Here is an 18143-nt window from a genome sequence, read left to right on the forward strand (position 1 = left end):
CGGTGGGGAGGAGCTTCCGCAGAGGAGGAAATCCCACATCCGGAAAGACTCAAGCAGCCGGCACTGGGCACCTGGCTAGTGCTCAGAGAGGCCAATGCAGATCCTGAAGTCTACATCAGCCTGCTCTGCGCTGGGGCATCCCTCGTTCAGACGCGAACGCTGAGCCCCAGGAAGGGGCAAGGGCTTAGTGGCAGCTACTCTGCCTCCCAGCCAACCCAAGGCTCTTTGTTCTGCCAGGGCTGAGGGCAGAGGGTGGACCCCAGCAAGTCCAGTTATGAATCAGCTCTGAATGCCCAGGAGATGGGGACCTGGGCTGGCCAGGGATGGATGCTGGCCAGCGCTACCCTGCTTCTGCAATTGTAGCCTTGGTGATTCAGCTTCCTCTGCCCGCCTAGAGGGGGCCCGCCCTGGGCTGGGGAGAGAGGAGGTGCTGGGACTAGGGAGGGACAATGGAGAGGCCTTAAGGGTCCCCTTAGTCCGACTCTTCAGAATGCTGAGGTCCCCCGAGATGACTGTGGCTAGAGATCGGCCCTGGGATGGGGGCCCGGGGGGGGGGGGGGGGAGGATCCTAGAAGATGGAGTCTCCTGTGATGCTAGGGGTTTTATTGGGCTCTCTCAAAAAAGATGCTCCAGTGTCTCCTTCCTTGTTTTGGTCTCTATAGGAGACTCGCCTTGGCTCTGGGTGGGGAGGGATCTGATTCTCCACCAGATCGGGGGAGGAAAGACAGACAGGCTGACCACTTCAGCTGCAGGGGGAGTCTACTGAAGAAGGGAATAAAAGGCAGATGAAGAGTGTGGTGGAGTGGGAGGCGGGGCTAAACATCGCTCACATCTCCCGGGACGGGGCCTGGCCGGGGCGGGGCCAGGGGCACGGCCCAACTTTCCGGGTGGGGCGAGGGCGCTGGCGGCAGCGGAGGCGGGGCCAAGATCGAGAATCCTCGCTCGCCTGGCCGAGCCCGGGCTGGAGCCGGGCGGGAGCTGCTGTCTGATCCTCCGCTGCGGCCCGAGCCGCAGCCGAAGCACCGGGAGCTGGAGGATAGGCCCTGAGGGAGTGGAGCCGAGCGGAGCCCACCGCCTGGCACCGGCCGAAGGCAGCAAACTGCGACTACCAGGCACCACTGGACACGGGCACGGAAGGCTGGATCACCCCTGCCAGGCCTGGGCATGTTCTGAACACGCAGGCGATTGCGGATTCTGGACCAAAGAGGAAAAGGAACAAGGATTCTATCCAATATAGCGAGGGCACTAGGCAGGAAGAAGAGTAGAGACTTCACCTGGCAGGGGGCAGAGGTGCCCAGAGCTTACTAGGCCAGGACTGAGCACCAGAGAGCCTGGCATCTCCAGCAGCCACCACCAGGGCTCTGCCCTGCTTGAGCCGGAACACAGCTCTTGGACCGTGGCTGGCACAAGCCTGGCAGAAGAAGCCGTTATCCCACCTGTCTGAAAGGAAAGTCCCGATCCGAGAAACCAGGACCTGGCCTGGACCAGAGGGGCTCTCTGGTGGCTCAGAGCTGGTTGCTGGGGAGCTGGCCTCCTGCCCCAGCCCCACTGGTCCGGATGTGTCGCTGTCCTCTGGAGCACCATGACGGCAGGATGACCTCTGCTGAGGCAGTGGCAGAGACTAGCGGTGCTCGGGTGGCTGGGTCCCCCGAGTGGCCCCCTGATACCCACCAGGCCCCTGGGCGACCTGGCCGGACCCGGGTGGCCCTGGTAGCACTGGTGTGGCTGCTGGCAGGAGCCAGCATGTCCAGCGTCAACAAGTGGATTTTCACCGTGCACGGCTTTGGGCGGCCCCTGCTGCTCTCAGCGCTGCACATGCTGGCAGCAGCGCTGGCGTGCCACCGGGGAGCGCGGCGCCCCATGCCCAGTGGCACCCACCGCCAAGTGCTGCTGCTCAGCCTTACCTTCGGCACCTCCATGGCCTGCGGCAATGTGGGCCTGAGCACAGTGCCCCTGGACCTGGCACAGCTGGCCACCACTACCACGCCACTGATCACACTGGCCCTGTCGGCGCTCCTGCTCAGCCGTCGCCACCACCCACTGCAGTTCGCCGCCATGGGTCCACTCTGCCTGGGGGCTGCCTGCAGCCTGGCCGGTGAGCTCCGGTCACCACCTGCTGGCTGTGGCTTCCTGCTGGCCGCCACCTGCCTCCGAGGCCTCAAGTCCGTTCAGCAGAGTGAGTGCCCGGGTCTCTGTTTGAGGAGGTGGGAATCCGGGTGGGTGTGTGGCCTGGATGGCCCTGTGAGGGATGTGACTGTTATCCCATTTTACAGATAAAGAAACTGAGCCTCATGGCTTTGGAAGAGGCAGAAACTGAGGCTCAGAAAGAGCCAACAACTCAGTGAGTCCCAGGCCCCAAACACAGACTCTGGAGGTCCAACTCATATTTAATAATAGCTGCCATTGACCTGTGTACCATATTTTGTCCCCGTATCTCACTGGATCCCCACACTGCCCTGATCAAGGAAATCATTGTATTGTCTTGTCCCCATTTGACCAGCAGAGAGGGTTGCCCTGGGCCGTGTGGCGAGTGAGCAGCCAACGTACGATTTGAGCCCGGCATTCAATCTCCACGCTGTCCAAGATGTGGCAGGAGGCTGTGGCCCCAGAGGGAGACCTGACAGCAGGGACCGGGGAGGGAGAAAGTGGGCAAGGCCTCGAGCTGGGGTTTGGAAGGCCAAGCGTTCAGCTGAGTCTAGGAAGGAAGGGCCAATGTTTATTGGGAGCTGCAGTGTAACAGGCCTGTGCTGGGTGTTGCCCTTGAGTCATCAGGGCCCCCACCACCTTCCCCGCCCCCACCCATTTTATAGATGATGGAACTGAAACCCACAGAGGTTTGTGATTTGCCCAGGGTTGCCTCATCCCTGATGACAGGAGGCAGGGGACTCTGAGCAGAGGGTGGGGGAGGCTCCAGGCCTAGACCCTGCTAAATCACTCAGTCTGAGGGTGGAGGCCACCTTCCTACCTGTCCTTCTGAAGGGAGTCTCTGTCATGGTCCCACTCTCTCTCTGCCTAAACCAAGGGGGAGGCCAGGGCACCCACTCGGGGAAGGGAGGCCATACCTCTGCTCATACTGGGTGACCTTGGGCAGCACTGAGCCTTGTCTGGGACTCAGTGTCCTGATGTGTTTGGTGGAGAAGGGTTGGAGTTGATGGAGTCCCAGGGGCCTCCTGCTCTCCCTCCCTTCGAACGCTGAGATCCTGGGACCCAGGCATGTGAGAAGGAAGGGCTGCTCCAAGGGCATTGGGCTGGGGTTGGGGGGTGGCCTGCAGCCATGGCAGGTTGGAATCAGGATTCAGCTCTGTCCTGGCATCTTCAGCGGGACCTGGAGGCCCTGTCCCCATCCTCCCAGGTCCTGTGTCAGGGCCGAAGCCTGGTTCTATTTTTGCTCTCAGGTTATATGAGAGCTGGTGACTGAGCTCAGGACCGAGTTCTGGGCATGAGTCGGCAGTGGGAAACCTGACCCCAAGGGCACACCTACTCCTCCACCCCCAAAACTGGGCAGGGCCACAAGGCCAGGAAACTGCAACCTTTAGGCCCACATCATGCCTGCTGAGGTCCAGAGCTCCTCACCCTGAAGGAGCCCCGGCCTGCAGAGTGGGCTATGGCTGGCCAGGACCCAGGCACACAGGCACAGAGAGGCAGGTGTCTGGCATCAGGCCACTTTTTAGCCTTTGCCAGCTCCTCCCATCTCTCCCTTGTCAACTTCCTGGCCTCCTGAGGTGAGTGGGGTACTTGCTTTAGACTCCCACAGCACCCTCTGCTTTCCCCATTAAGACTCCGAATGCCCCACATTACAGCCACTTGGTTACCTGTCTGTGTCCCTCCCGACAGGGGCTCCGAGAGGCCATGGACTAGGTTGGGGCAGCTCCAGGTCCCTAGCACCTGGCCTGAGACCTGGCACTGGACAGGTACTCCTGGAGTGGTAGATTTATCCATGGTGCTGCCTGCAGAATTGGCAGGCTGGTTGGGCTACATGGCTCGGGGTGCTCATAAGGGAGCTTAGGAGGCTGGGGGCCCCACAAAGAGAGAAGGGACCCAGCAGAGATGGGGAGGAACAGATTGGAGCCAGAGGGGTGGTGGCAGGGGCTTTGGACAAGAGGAGGTTTCTACTTCCGGAGGTGCCAGGAGAGGCGCCAGGGCCGGATTTCGATTAGAGCAGACTCCACGGGAGCAGAGGGTGATCGTCCCAGGAGAGGAGCACCCAGGCAGCCACGGGCAGGGCCAGCAGCCTCCCTCCTACCTGGGCCAGTTGTAGACTCTGGGATACGTGGGGGAGGAGTGATGCCAACTTCCCACTCACAGACAGGCTGGGAAGTAGGACATGAACCTGTTTTCAACTGTACTCACCTGCATCAGGGAGCAGCCTGACCTGACCCCTGCCCTCTGAGCTGTCAGGCTGGTGGGGAGACACCCTCAGAAACAGACATCACAATGACAGGAGGGAAACTCCAGAGCCAAGGTGGACACAGGTGTGGTCAGGGCAGTTACTTACTTACAGGGGAGACCAGAGGAGGCTGCCTAAGGGAAGAGGCATGCAGTGAGTGATGACAATAACAATAACAAAATCATAGTAGCAAACACTTGCCGGGTCCTCACTGTGTAACCATGCTGTTGCCAAGCTCTTCACACAGCAACAACAGGAAAGGGCATTCTGGGAGCAGGAAACAGGCCGTGCCTGGGCACAGGGCATCAGCTAGCAGGAGCAGAGTGTGTGGGATTGAGACAGCTGCAATGGTGAGCAGTTACCCCTGGGCACCAGGCCCTGTGCTCGGCACCGCACACAGCCTTGTAAGTGGGGGGTATTGTCATGTTCCCAATGCTACACATGGAGAGACAACGCTTAGAGAGAGGGTTGCTTGCCTGACACCACGCAGCTAGTGAAGGAATGAGGACGGGATAAGCCAGTAGCCAGCAGAACAGAGTTTGTCTGCATGTGGCAGAAGCTTAGGCATGTTCAGATGCTCAAACAAAAATGCCTTTGGAGAAGGCGAGGCTGCAATGGAAGGCTTGGGGCTGGGGCTGGCAGAGGAGGGGTCACTAAGAAGTCAGGGTGACAGGTTGGCAGTTTGGGGGCTTTGGGTGGGGTGAGCTGCGTCTGGCAGAGGATTACCACCCTTTCCCTGGGCTGCAGGGGAGTGAGGCAGAGGGCTGGGTGGGATGCAGAACAGGCTCAGAGGCTGAGGGAAGAGGTTAGGACCTTCCTGCCTGACGGTCTCACAGAGGTAAAATTCACCTGAAACCCTAATCACCTTTTGATGATTGGCCCTCTACCACGCAGGCCGCAGGCAGCTCGTACAGTGCTAAATTTGGAGCGAACGAGCAGGAGGTATTCCAATTATCTGTTCATTTCTAGAAATGCTCGAGCCAGAGGGGCGGTTGCCTAGAGAACAAAGCCAAAACATCAAAATGAAATAGAGAGAGAGATTTCCTATGCTAAGCGTAGCCTCTGAATAAACTCCTCGGTGGCTCTTCAGAAAGTGTGTGTCAGAAAAATGCACAGAGGCTCGGAGGGCCCGTGGATCGATTACTCATCTGTCTGCACTAAAACCTGGACGAGGTCCCGACCATCAGTGCCTTCTCGCAGACACTGCCATTCGCATGGGCTGTGTCTGACTTCGATGGCAGGCCCCACTTCCTGGGTGAACTGCCTGGGTGGGAACACGTATACGCGTGCATGTACACCCAGAGGCACGCATGCACACATGTGCAAGGTGGTGAGATCTCCTCTTCCTTACGAAGCTAAAACATTTCCCCTCAGTCGTGGGTTCATCTCGGCAAGCCCCAGCATTGGGAGCAAAAGATGCTGATTAGGGAGGGACAGCCAAGCGCAAACAATGAGATTTTTGTTGTTCTCTTGATCTCGGTGGTCATGAGTGAATGAAGCAATGAATGGACCTAACAGTTGACTCACACAATTTCATATTTTAAAATTCTTTTTTTTAAAATGTAAAGGCCATGTTGTTAAGTAAGTGGTAGAGCTGGAAACTTCTGTGGGCCTGTCCCCGTGACAGCGGTGGGAGCTACGCTGTGGGGTAGCGTGCGTGATAAGGGCTGAGATCTAGGAAGGCAGGTCCGGCCACTGAGTGCAGGGCCTTCAAAGCTGCTTAAGAACCTAGGCTATTGTTCCCCAGGGCCTGGGGATCCCCTGAAGATATTTATTAGGGGGAGCCACACTTCATGTTTACTGATCATTTGAATATCACTACTAGGTGATTGTTTTAGCCTCATGGAAAGCAGTTTGAAGGGGGTGATAACAGGCCTATTTACTTTACTTTATCTTTTTACATTTACTGAACACTTACCTTATGAAGGACTTTATGTATGTTATCTGTTTTAATCTTTATAAAGGCTCTCTGTTTTAATCTTTATAAAAGTTCCTATAAAAGTGTGTTAGGTTTTATTATCACCCAACTTTGCAGATGAAGAAACCTAGGCCTCCACAGGTGGCGCAAAGTACCAGGTCACGGTTCGGAAGGAGAGGATACAAGTCAACAACCCAGGCAGTGTGATTCTGGATTCTTGATTATCACGTTACAGGGGCTGGGCCATGCTTCCTGGAGGACGGGCCTTGGAGGTCCTGCTGGGTTGGCAAAGTGGGGGTTTTCTGCCTGCAGGGTGGTGATTGATGGCTGCTGTCCTGGTTGCAGGTGCCCTGCTGCAGGAGGAGAGGCTGGACGCGGTGACCCTGCTGTACGCCACTTCGCTGCCCAGCTTCTGCCTGCTGGCAGGCGCGGCCCTGGTGCTGGAGGCTGGTGAGGCCCTGTCGCCTGCTCCCACTGACTCACGCCTCTGGGCCTGCATCCTGCTCAGCTGTCTCCTGTCCGTGCTCTACAACCTGGCCGGCTTCTCCCTGCTGGCCCTCACCTCTGCCCTCACCGTCCACGTCCTGGGCAACCTCACTGTCGTGGGCAACCTCGTCCTGTCCCGGTTCCTGTTTGGCAGTCGCCTCAGCACCCTCAGCTACGTGGGCATTGCACTCACCCTTTTGGGAATGTTCCTTTACCACAACTGCGAGTTCGTGGCCTCCTGGGTTGCCCACTGGGGCTTCTGGCGGAGGAATCAGCCTGGCAAGGGTCTTTGAAACCTGGGAGACCACATGGACTAACTGGGACAGCCCCAGCCCAAATCTGACCTTGGCCAGTGGCCGTGGGCAAGGTGGAGAGCAGGCAACCTCTGGGGCCACGGGAGAGAGAGGCGCCTTCGGGAAAGGTGACCTTGGAGGCTGGAATGGGACCTCCCAGAGAGACCCACCTGTCCCTGCCTGCCTCTGCTCGTCACAGACCCCACTCACCACTGGATGGTGGGTCCAAGCCTGGCACAGTCACTGCGCTTGTCACAGTAATTGTTACTGATATCAATGATTATGCCAAAAACTGCTGGCCAAACTTTGAGAACCTCACAGTGTTCCGATGACGACGATGACGATTCTTGGCGGTTGCACAATCCTTCCTCCAGGGAGGGGGGAGGCAGCTAGGGTGCCCAGAGAGAGGCTTCTTGCTGCTGGGCTCCCCTGGGGAGGTGGGGGTCATGTGTGCCAACCCCTGGCAGCTACTGTGGCCTCACCCCTGGGCCCCCCAATTTTGGGTCTTCCGTCCTCAAATAAACTATTTTTGCTTGTACACCTGTGTCATTCCTTGGGGTTGCAGCCAAGGAAATATAGGGAGAGAGATGGCCTCTAGCCACCCTCAGAAAAACAAGGACATCCTCCCTTACCCACTGTGATCTGTCCAGGCCCCAGCTTAGCCCCATTGTCTAGAGTCCCTCCACTGGCCAGGCCACCATTGCTCATCTTCTGGAGGGCAATAGTGGCTTCTTCCCTGCTTTGCTATGGGCCCTCCGCTCCAACTTCCAGGCAGCCCCAGAGGGATCTTCCTGAAAGATCATGCCTTCTGTAGCTCCATACCTCTCTTGGGAAAAAATCAGAACTTCCTGCTCCAGACCACAAGGCCTTCAGGATCTGGCCCCTGCAGGCTCGCCAGGCTCCTGTTTCACTTCTCCTCTCTCAGTCTCCATCTTCCAGCCTCATGACTTCCTTTAAGTCCCCCACATTGCCAGGCCCACTCACCAAAACCTCTGCACATGCTGTGCCCTCTGTGGGGTGTCCTCTCTCTAAACGTCCCTCTCCCTTTCATGGCCAAACCCTGGCCTGGGGGAGAAAAACCAAACATGCAACTCTCTAAAAGAGAAACCAAAAAAGGAAGCCTGATAAAGGAAGGGTCTTAATAAAGGGCTGTGCCCAGGCTGTGGGTGCAGAGGGCAAGGAATCAGGGTGTGTTCCCGGAAGAGGGAGCACTCGTCAGGGAGGGTCTTGTGGGCTGACCCAGGGGACTTGCAGGGCAGCAGGGCTGTCATGTTGAGAAGCGAGGACAGCCGACCTAACCCCTAGAGCCATCCCTTGACCTGCTGGCTGAACTCAGCTTCACTTCTCTCCCATCTTTTGCTTGGCCCTGGGCACTTAACTCTCCCCGCCTCCCCCCCCCCACCCCGCCCCACCACACTCCCACTGAGCTGCCTTTGTTGGAAACTGCCTATTAAAAACAATAAGGACTTACCCTGGCTAGTGTGGCTCGGTGGATTAAGTGCCGGCCTGTGAGCCAAAGGGTTGCTGGTTTGATTCCCAGTCAGGGCACATGCCTGGGTTGCAGGCCTGGTCCCCAGGGTGGGGCACACAAGAGGCAAACACCACTCATTGATGTTTCTCTCCCTTTCTTCCTCCCTTCCCCTCTCTAAAAACAAATAAAATCTTTAAAAAAATCCAAAACCAAAAACCCAATAAGGACTCTGTCTGGATTAGGGAAAACGGGGACCTAATTCTGCTTTGCCCACGTCACCGTGCACAGTGTACCTTAGGGAGGGAGCCTACCCTCTCCGAGCCTCAGTTCCCTCATCTGCAGAGTGGGGCTGATGATCTCCCCGTGGGTCCCAGGGAGGAGTCCAGTCAGCCTGGCCAGGGAGAAAGAGGGTGATGGTATCAGCTGTCTTGGTCCCTGTCTTGGGCTATCATCTTATTGTCTACTTTCTCCAGCCCCATCTGGAAAGTGAGACAGTATTCCCTCTTTGTGTGAGGATGGGAACTCGATTAGGTTGGGGCTGGGGTCCAGGGGGCCTGGGGCTCAGGGAGGAATCATTCATTCACATGGCTAGAATTCATGGAGGACCGCTGTGCCAGCCAGCACTAGACAGCACAACCTGAGCAAGGCTGGGAGTTACCTAGCCCAAGAAGAACATGTGCTAGGATTCCTGGCCTTGACCTCCATCCAGGCTGGCCTTGTGGAGGGAAGTGGACCCAGGATGAGTCACTCACCGCACACCCTCCCTATGACTCAGAGATGCCGAAGGCTCAGCCCTGTCCTGGTAGAGCCTGGGCACCTCCAGTATCCATCTTTGGCTTGGACAAACAGGACAGAGGACAGTCAGCCTTGGGTGGGCAGAACATCCTCAGTACTCAGGACCCTTCCCCATTCAAGGTGGCTCCCGGCTCCCTGTCACACCAGGAGCCTCCCTGCAGCACCCTTGCCTGGGCTTCTGGGCCAGTGCAATGCTTGGCTTAACAGATGGCCTCTTGTCAAAAGCCAGCCCCTGGTGGTTGTGGGGGTGGGATTGGGGGGAATTGGGGCAGTGCTTGACCTAGGGGCTGGCATGTCACCAGACTCAGAACCATTCAACATTGAGGTGATTTCCCCAGATCACAATTGAAGTCCCCCCTATCCCTCCTCCCAGCAGTGGGCAGAGAGCACTCAGCTGTGAGTCAGAAAGCCTGGTTTTTACTCCCCTTTCCCACAAAATGACCTGTCTAATCTCTCCTGGCTTCACAGCATCTTGGAAGAGAGGATCACAGGGCTAACTAGCAGGAAGGGCTTAGAGGGTGAATCCCATTGGAAGGCCACTGTCACTCTAGGCCCTGCCTCTTCCTTGTTCTATCACCTCAGGCAAGTCACCTCACCTCTCTGAGCCTCACTCTTTGTGCCCAGTCCCTGCACAGGGACTGCATTGGGCTAAGAGATGTCACCTTCCGTGGGAAGCTCTTCCCTGCCCCCACCCTTGCTCTGCCCCAAGCCAAGCTGAATTCAAGATCACCCCAGCTCCCTGCACTTCCCCGGGCAGGGCTCTAAGCACATTCTATTCTCAGAACTGCTTTATCACCTTTTCTCCCCTGGCCTGGGCTCTGGGAAGGCTGAGAAAACTGTCCTGCTCACCAGTGTCCTCCCAGCACTGGTCCAGATAAAGTATGTAGAAGAGGATGTTAGTCAACAGCAGGGGCCAGACCTGGTCAAATCCCAGCTCTGGCATGTCTAAGCTATGTGACCCAGGGCAAGGGCCTTCCCCTCCTGTGCCTCTGTGAGGTGGGGGCAGCAGTAGAACCTAACCCCATCCAGCTCTCAGAAGCTGTATGTGCTTAGCAACCGTGCCTGGAAGCTAATAGGTCCTCAAGAAAGGTTAGTAGACAGACTCACTATAGACACCCAGGCAACTGCCCAGTTCCTCCCTCAAGGCTTCTCATGCTACCCCCACCCCCAGCTTTCCATTGCCCAGTGAGAGCCCTCGGGGCATGCTCTTGCTGGAGCCAAGCTGGATGGATATCCCAGCTCCCACCACCTATCCCAGTCTCAGAGGAAACGGGAAGCTGGGTCTTCACCGGGCCTTCGCTGGGCTTTCACTGGGCATCCTGCCACTGTGAACTGAGAACAAAGCTGCTGCCTTGTTCAGCCCCAGCTGCCAGGGGCCCCTCCCAGCCTCCCCAAGGGGCCCTTGGATTGTCATTCCAGGGGCCAGGGCAAATGAGGACTCTCCTTGCTTTCTACTCTGCTCCAAAATCAGCTTAGGGATGCCAGAAACTCACACTGTTCCTGCTTGGTTGCAAATGTTTCCTGGAAATAACACAAAACACAATGGAGAGCCGTGGAAGGTTTTGAGCACGCAAGAGCCCCAATGCTCAATAAACATTTCTTGATAGTGGACATTCAGTTTGGTCTGGGTCCCCTGTGGAGGAGATAATGAAGGGACAGGGAAACCAGGGAAGAGCTACTGTTGTGGTCTAGGTAAGCAGATGACAGTGGGGACAGTGTCCTACGTCCAGCACATAGTAACATCAGTTGTATTGATTTGGGTAACAAATTATCCCCAGACATTATGGCTTAAAGCAACAAATACGAATTATCTCACGGTTTCTGTGGATCAGAATTTGAGAGTGACTTAGTGGAATGGTTCTGGCTCAGGGTCTGCTAGGAGACTGTGGTCAAGATGGTAGCCAGGGCTGCAGCCACGGGAAGGCTTGACATGACAGCATCTGCTTTGAGGATGGGTCCACTCATACGGCAGGTTCCTTGCCCTGTGGGCCTCTCCTCAGGGCTCCTGCAACACTGTGGTTGGCTCCCACCAGAGTGAGCGATTCAAGGCAGCAGGAAGCCACCATGTTCTTTTTGACCCAATTTTGAAAAATGATACTCATTTCTCGAATTCTCTCATTTATTCGTTAATTCTAGCATCTTCATTTCTCTAATATCTTATTGGGTACAGATCAACCCCGTTCACTGTGAGCATGAATACCAGGAGGAGGAGATCACTGAGGTTATCTCTGAGGCTGGCGACCACATCAGTGAATGTTGAGCGAGTGGGTGAGCAGGACACAGCCTAGGGCCATGGGGAATTAATCTGGAAGCTTCTTGATCCCAAGTGGAGTGTCTTGTCAGCCCCACCTCTGTGTCCTCCCTGACACAGTACCATGCAGCCCTGGCCCACAGCAGGCACTTGGCAAATGCACACAGTGATGGGCCCTTGGCTGGGTGGCTCAGCTGGTTGGAGTGTAGTCCCGTACACCAAAAGGTTGCAGCTTTGACCCCTGGTTTGGGTGCATATTAGAGTCAACCGATCAATATTTCTCGCTCACACTGATATTTTCTCTCTCTCTTTCCCCCTTTCTCTCTAAAATCAATAAACATATCCTCGGGTAAGGTTTTAAAAAAACCCATGGTGATGGATTTCACAGAGCCCCATCTGGGGCCTCAGTCAGTTGTTTCTGTAATTGGAGACTGGGGGGCACATGCTTATGGCCACCATAGATGGCATCGTGGCTCCTATTCTACAGAGTAAGAAGAATTCCAGAAAAACTCCAACGTGACATGAAGTCACAAAGCAGGATAAGAATCCACAACTCTTGACTCTCATCCCAAGCTCCTTCCCAGGTGATACAGATCCTCCTCAGTCCAGGGATGGAGGCTGATGGATTCTTAGGGCTTTTGGACTTAACAACCCAGGATAGGTAAGCGGGGCTGTGTGCTTCAGGGTCAAGAGTTACTTACCTGCCACTGGGATTTGTAATGAGATCACCATTTTGACAGAGGTCGTTCAGGGAAATCCCCAGGGCCACCGGCATGTCCCTACTTACCTGACAGGGTATTATAAATTTCACAGACACTTCTCAAACCAAATTTAATTGACTTTAATTCATCATAAAGAAAGAAAGAGATTCTGCATTTTTGGAGTGGGAAAGTTAAAGATTCATGAACTCAAACAGAGGCCTGGGATTCCCGCTCCAAGTCCGTCTTTTGGGTTGTGAGGACCATTTCATTCTCCCCACGACAGACTTGCATCAAAACTCCAACACGACTTCCTTTTCCTAGGCTGTCTGATTAAAGGACCACTCTACTCGTAGTCCCAAAGAAATAGAGTGAACTGTTTGGGAAAAGGACTTGGACCCTTTCAAGAGCCTTCCATCTCAACCTCTCCCACTTAAGATGTGAAATCCTGATCCCACCACAACCAATGCTGAATATAAACAATATAACTTAGAAGGAAAGATCCAAAATTATATTTCCTCAACTATAAAAATATGCATAAAAGGAAGGAAACATACCACAATACCAAGATGTTGACTTGGTGACTGCTTGAAGATAGTATTGTAGATGGACTGTATTTATTTTCCTTTTCCCACAAAGGAACATGTGGGAAAAGTGCATTTCTCAGGGCTCTAGTGCTGAAGAAGGAAGAGCAGGCATAGTCTGGCCCCCTCCCTAAATGCTGCTACAAACCCTGGACAGAATGCACGGAGCAGCCAGCTGACGACTCTGAAGGAGAAATGGTAGGTGGATTGGGAAAGGAATCAGAACTTGAAGTATATACAATCTGGTAGCAAGTTCCCTGTTTGGTTCCTGTGTCGCTTGGCCTAGCCGAAAAGGCAGCGTGAATCCTGGAACTGTGCATTGGACATGAAAAGAACTCTAAGAAAAGCTTTGGCCTCATCTTCTGAGGAGTAGGAAGGGGGGGCCCCCTCCCATCAGGACAGATAGAATGAGGGAAATCACCTTTTTTTCTTTTCCATATGGCCCTGCCCCCAGGTAAGCTTCATACTGAAGTTGAAACTAGGCAGCGGCATCTGGAAGAGCACCTAAGACTCTGAGGGGAACTCTTTTCTCTGACCAAAAGAACTGTGGCCTGAAACGTATGGGTGTGTGTAGGAATCTCCATTTCCTTTTTTCTCTCTTCATATTGTCACTTGGCCCTAGAGCAGATCTAGTCCCCGAATGTATGCAGCAGGGCACAGGGACTGAAGGCCCTGATTCCTAGCTGGGGGACTAGAGAATGATTGCTCGTGAAAACCAGAGAGTGGGAGGAAGGTCGTGGAGAGGAGGGAGCTTGAGAAATGGATCCCATAAAGCTGCCGTATGAACTGCTTGGCTCATATGGGTGGGTCTGACCCTGAACAACATTCCAGTGACTTTGAGAACTAAACTGTCAGGTAGACCACCCAGATTTCAAACTGGCCCCCAGGTGGCACAAGCTTAAGACAGATCTGTTTTACATCGAAAGTTTGGAAAACTGAACTGATATTGAAACTCTGGTCCTGTTAAAAAAATGAAATTCAAGTGAGTGAGTTTTTAAAGATCTTACTGGCTTTGTTCAACGATTCATGAATTGAACAGCATCCAATCTAGCAAGTAAAAAGGAGCTCCAATGAACTGTGCAGAATAAAAGACCTTTATAGGCAAAGGGGAGCAGGAACAAGGAAGTCATTCTAAGCCAAAAAAGTGGGTTTGTAGCAAGGTTATTGGGGATGACAGAATCTGTCAGGCAATTCCTGATTGATTGGTTTGAGATCACATTTCTGGGAGAGCTGAAACTGTAATTAGGTCTCGATTTGGTGCCATGGGGTTTAGCGTGAGTGACTCCATTTTGGACCTGCTGTCATTTTTAATAGCCCACAGGAGGCAGATCAGAATTGAAGTGAAATGGGTCACCTCCTAAAACGAAACCTCAAAATATTCCAAAGTATTTAAACAAGGCCTGGAGTCTCAGAACGTCACATTCAAATGTCCACCGTACATTGCAAAATTATTCCACATACAAAGAACCCAGAGAGTCTGAACATGTGAGATGACCCAGGTGTTGGAATGATCAGCGAAAGTCTTTAGAAATAAAAAGATAGAAAGTCTCAGCAGAGAAACAGGAGCTACAGAAAACAGCCAAATAGAAAAATTTAAACCAAGAAAATATAATAATAAAAAATTTAAAATATCTGGGTGGCATTGGTTGCAGACCAGACAACTGAGGAGTCTGTGAACTTGAATAGATCAATAGAAATTATCTGTGATAGGCAGAATGCCTGACCCTGCCAAAGATGTCCAAATAACACTTTTTGTGTCATTTTACATAACAAAAGAGACACTGCAGACAAAACTGACTTTAAAATTGGGATTATTTTGGACTTCTGCCAAGATGGAGACATAGATGGAAACACTGTGCCTTCTCCCACAACCAAGTTTGAACACAACAAAGGTTTGGAGAACTAGGACACACCCAAAGACCAGAAAACGGAATTATACAGAAGTCCAACAACTACGAACCGTTCAACGGGGATGGTAAGAGAGGCGGAGCCAGCAGCGGAGCTGGGTCGGGCAGGACAGATCCCCCCACCTAGACGCGCAGGCAGCCTGGAGCCAGTCGGGGTGTGGGGCAGACTGACCTCGGTTGCACATTCGCGCACAGTGAGATGAACCACACAGGCCCCAGGGGGCGAACCCAGTGGTGGAGGGCTGACGGTGGTAGCACACTCGAGTGCAGTGTAATGAAACGCGTGGGCATGGTGGTGGTGGTGGTGGCTGCGGTGCTGGGGCCGTGGCGGCAGGGGGCAGACGGGAAGCCATTGTCCCTCTTTGACCCTGCCCCCACATACAACGTCACAACCCAGTGACTGAGGTGCCCTACTCTGGTGAAAACCTAGGGCTCCGTTCCTGCTACTTAACAGGCACGAACAGCCCAAAAAGATGGTGCAAGAAGTCAAAGTCCCAGAGCCAATAACTCTAAGCGACCAACAGATTGCCAGCCTCTCAGAAGCACAATTCAAGACACTATTTATCAGGATGCTCACAGAACTGGTAGATTATAGTCACAAATTAGAGGAACATATGAAGGCTAAACTAATTGAAATGAAGGGAAATGCACAGGAAACCAATAGTGATGGAAAGGAAACTGGGACTCAAATCAATGGAATGGACCAGAAGGAAGAATGAAACATCCAACCAGAAAGGAATGAAGAAATGAGAATTCAAAAAAATGAGGAGAGGCTTAGGAACCTCCAGGACATCTTTAAATGTTCCAACAGCTGAATTATAGGGGTACCAGAAGGGGAAGAGGAAAAGCCACAAGTGGAAAACTTATTTGAACAAATAATAAAGGAGAACTTCCCCAGTCTGGCAAAGGAAATAGACTTCCAGGAAATCCAGGAAGCTCAGAGAGTGCCAAAGAAGTTGGACCCAAGAAGGAACACACCAAGGCACATCATAATTACATTAGCCAAGACCAAAATGAAGGAGAGAATCCTAGAAGCAGCAAGGGATAAGGGGACAGTCACCTACAAAGGAGTACCCATCAGACTGTCAGCGGATTTCTCAAAAGAGACCTTACAGGCAAGAAGGGGCTGGAAAGAAGTATTCCAAGTCATGAAATCCAAAGACCTACAGCCAAGATTGCTTTATCCAGCAAAACTTTCATTTAGAATGGAAGGACAGATAAAGTGCTTCTCAGATAAGGTCAAGTTCAAGGAGTTCATCATCACCAAGCCCTTATTATATGAAATGCTAAAGGGACTTATATAAGAAAAAGAAGATGAAAAATATGAACAGTGAAAGGACAGCAAACACACAGTTATTAACAACCACACCTAAAACAAAAGCAAACCAAGAGGACAGCTAGATCAGGAGTGGAACCATAGAAATGAAGAACACATGGAGGGTTAGAAACAGGGGGGTGGGAGGAGGAGAAGGGGGGAGAAGGCACAGAAAATAGCATAGACAGTAGGTAGAAAATAGATAGGGGGAGGGCGAGAATAGTGGGGGAAATATAGAATCTAAAGAACTTGAGACACGTGGTTATAAACTAAGGAGGGGAGAATGGTGGGGGAGGGAGTGTGCAGGTGGAGGGGAATGAAGGGGGGGAATAGAACAACTGTAATGGTATAATCAATAAAATATATTTCAAAAATTGGGATTATTTTTGTTTTCAACGTGCTAAATCTAATTACATGAATCCTTAAAAAGCTGAGAATTTTCTCTGGCTGAATTCAGCAGAAGAAAAAGTCAAGAGTTATTCAAAGCATGAGAAGGCCTCAACCCATCACTGTAGGAGAGGGCCACATGGAAATCACTAGAAGGAATGTGGCAGCTTTAGGAGAAAAGACCAGCCCCCAGCTGATAGTAAGAAAATGGGGTCCTCAGTCCTGCGACTGAAAAGAAGTGAATTGGGTCAACCACCTCAATGAGCTTGGAAGTAGAATCTTCCCGAGTCACCGGTAACAAAATGCACTTCATTTTAGCCTTATGAAACTCCTTGGTTTTGGTCTTGCGAGAACCCAAGCAAATGACTCCGTCAACCTGACTTCTGACCCACAGAAATAACAGGTGTTCAAGTCACTAAGTTTGTGGCAAATGTTATGGCAGCAAGAGAAAATGAGTACGTTATCCAGTATGAACAGCAGAGAGAAAAAAATTTAAATCAATAAACAAAGTCTCAGGAACTGTTGGACAGTATCCAAAGGGCTAATGTTCATCTCATCAAGGACAGAGAATCAGAGAATACGGTGAAGAAAACATGTAAGTGATAGTTGGGAGTGTTACTATAGACAGTGAGTCAAAGCACAGATTTCTGGGCTTTCTGGTGGGTCCCACTCATTCATCCCGTTGGTACCTGCCCCTGTGGGCCCCAGTGGGTGAGCCAGACCAGGCCACTGGCTCTGACAGCCGGTGATCTAAGTGAGGCTTTCTGGGGGAAGCTGGAAGTTCGCTCCTCGCTTTAGGACCCCTAGGTCGCACCTAGATTAAACAAAATGAGAGCTCTGGAAAAGCTTTGAAGTCTAGGTGTCCTCTGAGGTAGGGTCTGAAAGGGTTTAAAACTTTTTTTTCCACACAGGATGAGTTTTTGAAAGAACACTTTATAACAGTAAAGAACTATGCACAGATGTGGGAAATGCCATTATGAGGATGGCTGTGCTGACTTGGACCAGGAGGGCCACAGCATCAGTCACGATGAGAGCAGCCAGTTACACTAAGCACCTACCACGTGCCAGGCACCATGCTAAGTTGTTGAATCTTCACGACAGCCCTGTGAGGAAAGGGCTGTCACAGTTTGGACAGATGAGGAAACAGGCTCCCAAGAGGTCCAGGGTCACAGGGGGAGGGGGAGACGAGGCTAGCTTCGGGTCTGCAGCTCCAGATTTCCAAGCCAAGGCCCGTGAGAGGAACCTCTGAGGCATGATTTCAGGCCTCTCCACAAGTGCCCCAGAAAAAAACGAATGCCTCCCTTCATCAAGACTGGCAGGGGACTGTCAAGGGCACTTTGAGAACTTATCATGTATATCAGCACTCCAAAAAAGGTTTAAATTTTTTGATATGGTGGAATGCTTTCTTTGAAAATTATGTGTAAATCCAGAAAACTGCCCCTGTAGTTAAAGGTGGGAGGCGGGGTTGGCCTGGGGCCCCGAGGGCTCCCAGAGCACTGTTGAGGTTACTTATCCAGTAGGCTGGCCCTTCCTGTGAGAAGCAAGGAGGTGCCATGATGTGTAAGGCTCTGGCTTTGGGTATGAAAGAACGAGGTAGGACCGTGGCAGACTCATTCCTGGTTAGTTGGTCTGGGGGAAGGCTGCAGGGTGA

At 52.7% G+C, this 18143-nt stretch overlaps 1 protein-coding gene across 1 annotated transcript; it reads left to right on the forward strand.

Moving 5' to 3' along the window:
- The first annotated feature begins 906 nt into the window (after positions 1-906).
- On the forward strand, positions 907-7622 carry SLC35E4 (solute carrier family 35 member E4). Its single transcript, XM_037052520.1, has 2 exons — positions 907-2176; positions 6651-7622. The coding sequence occupies exons 1-2, from the start codon at positions 1558-1560 to the stop codon at positions 7082-7084; spliced, it is 1053 nt and encodes a 350-aa protein (XP_036908415.1). The 5' UTR covers positions 907-1557; the 3' UTR covers positions 7085-7622.
- Positions 7623-18143: the final 10521 nt, after the last annotated feature.

This window comes from Sturnira hondurensis, unplaced genomic scaffold, assembly GCF_014824575.4.
Source record: "Sturnira hondurensis isolate 20B ecotype Veracruz unplaced genomic scaffold, ASM1482457v3 Scaffold0007406, whole genome shotgun sequence".
Lineage (NCBI taxonomy): Eukaryota > Metazoa > Chordata > Mammalia > Chiroptera > Phyllostomidae > Sturnira > Sturnira hondurensis.

Coding starts and splice junctions, on each gene's coding strand:
- SLC35E4 (XM_037052520.1), top strand. CDS start 1,558: ATGTGTCGCTGTCCTCTGGAGCACCATGACGGCAGGATGACCTCTGCT. Junction 2,177..6,650: donor CCTCAAGTCCGTTCAGCAGA/GTGAGTGCCCGG, acceptor TCCTGGTTGCAG/GTGCCCTGCTGCAGGAGGAG.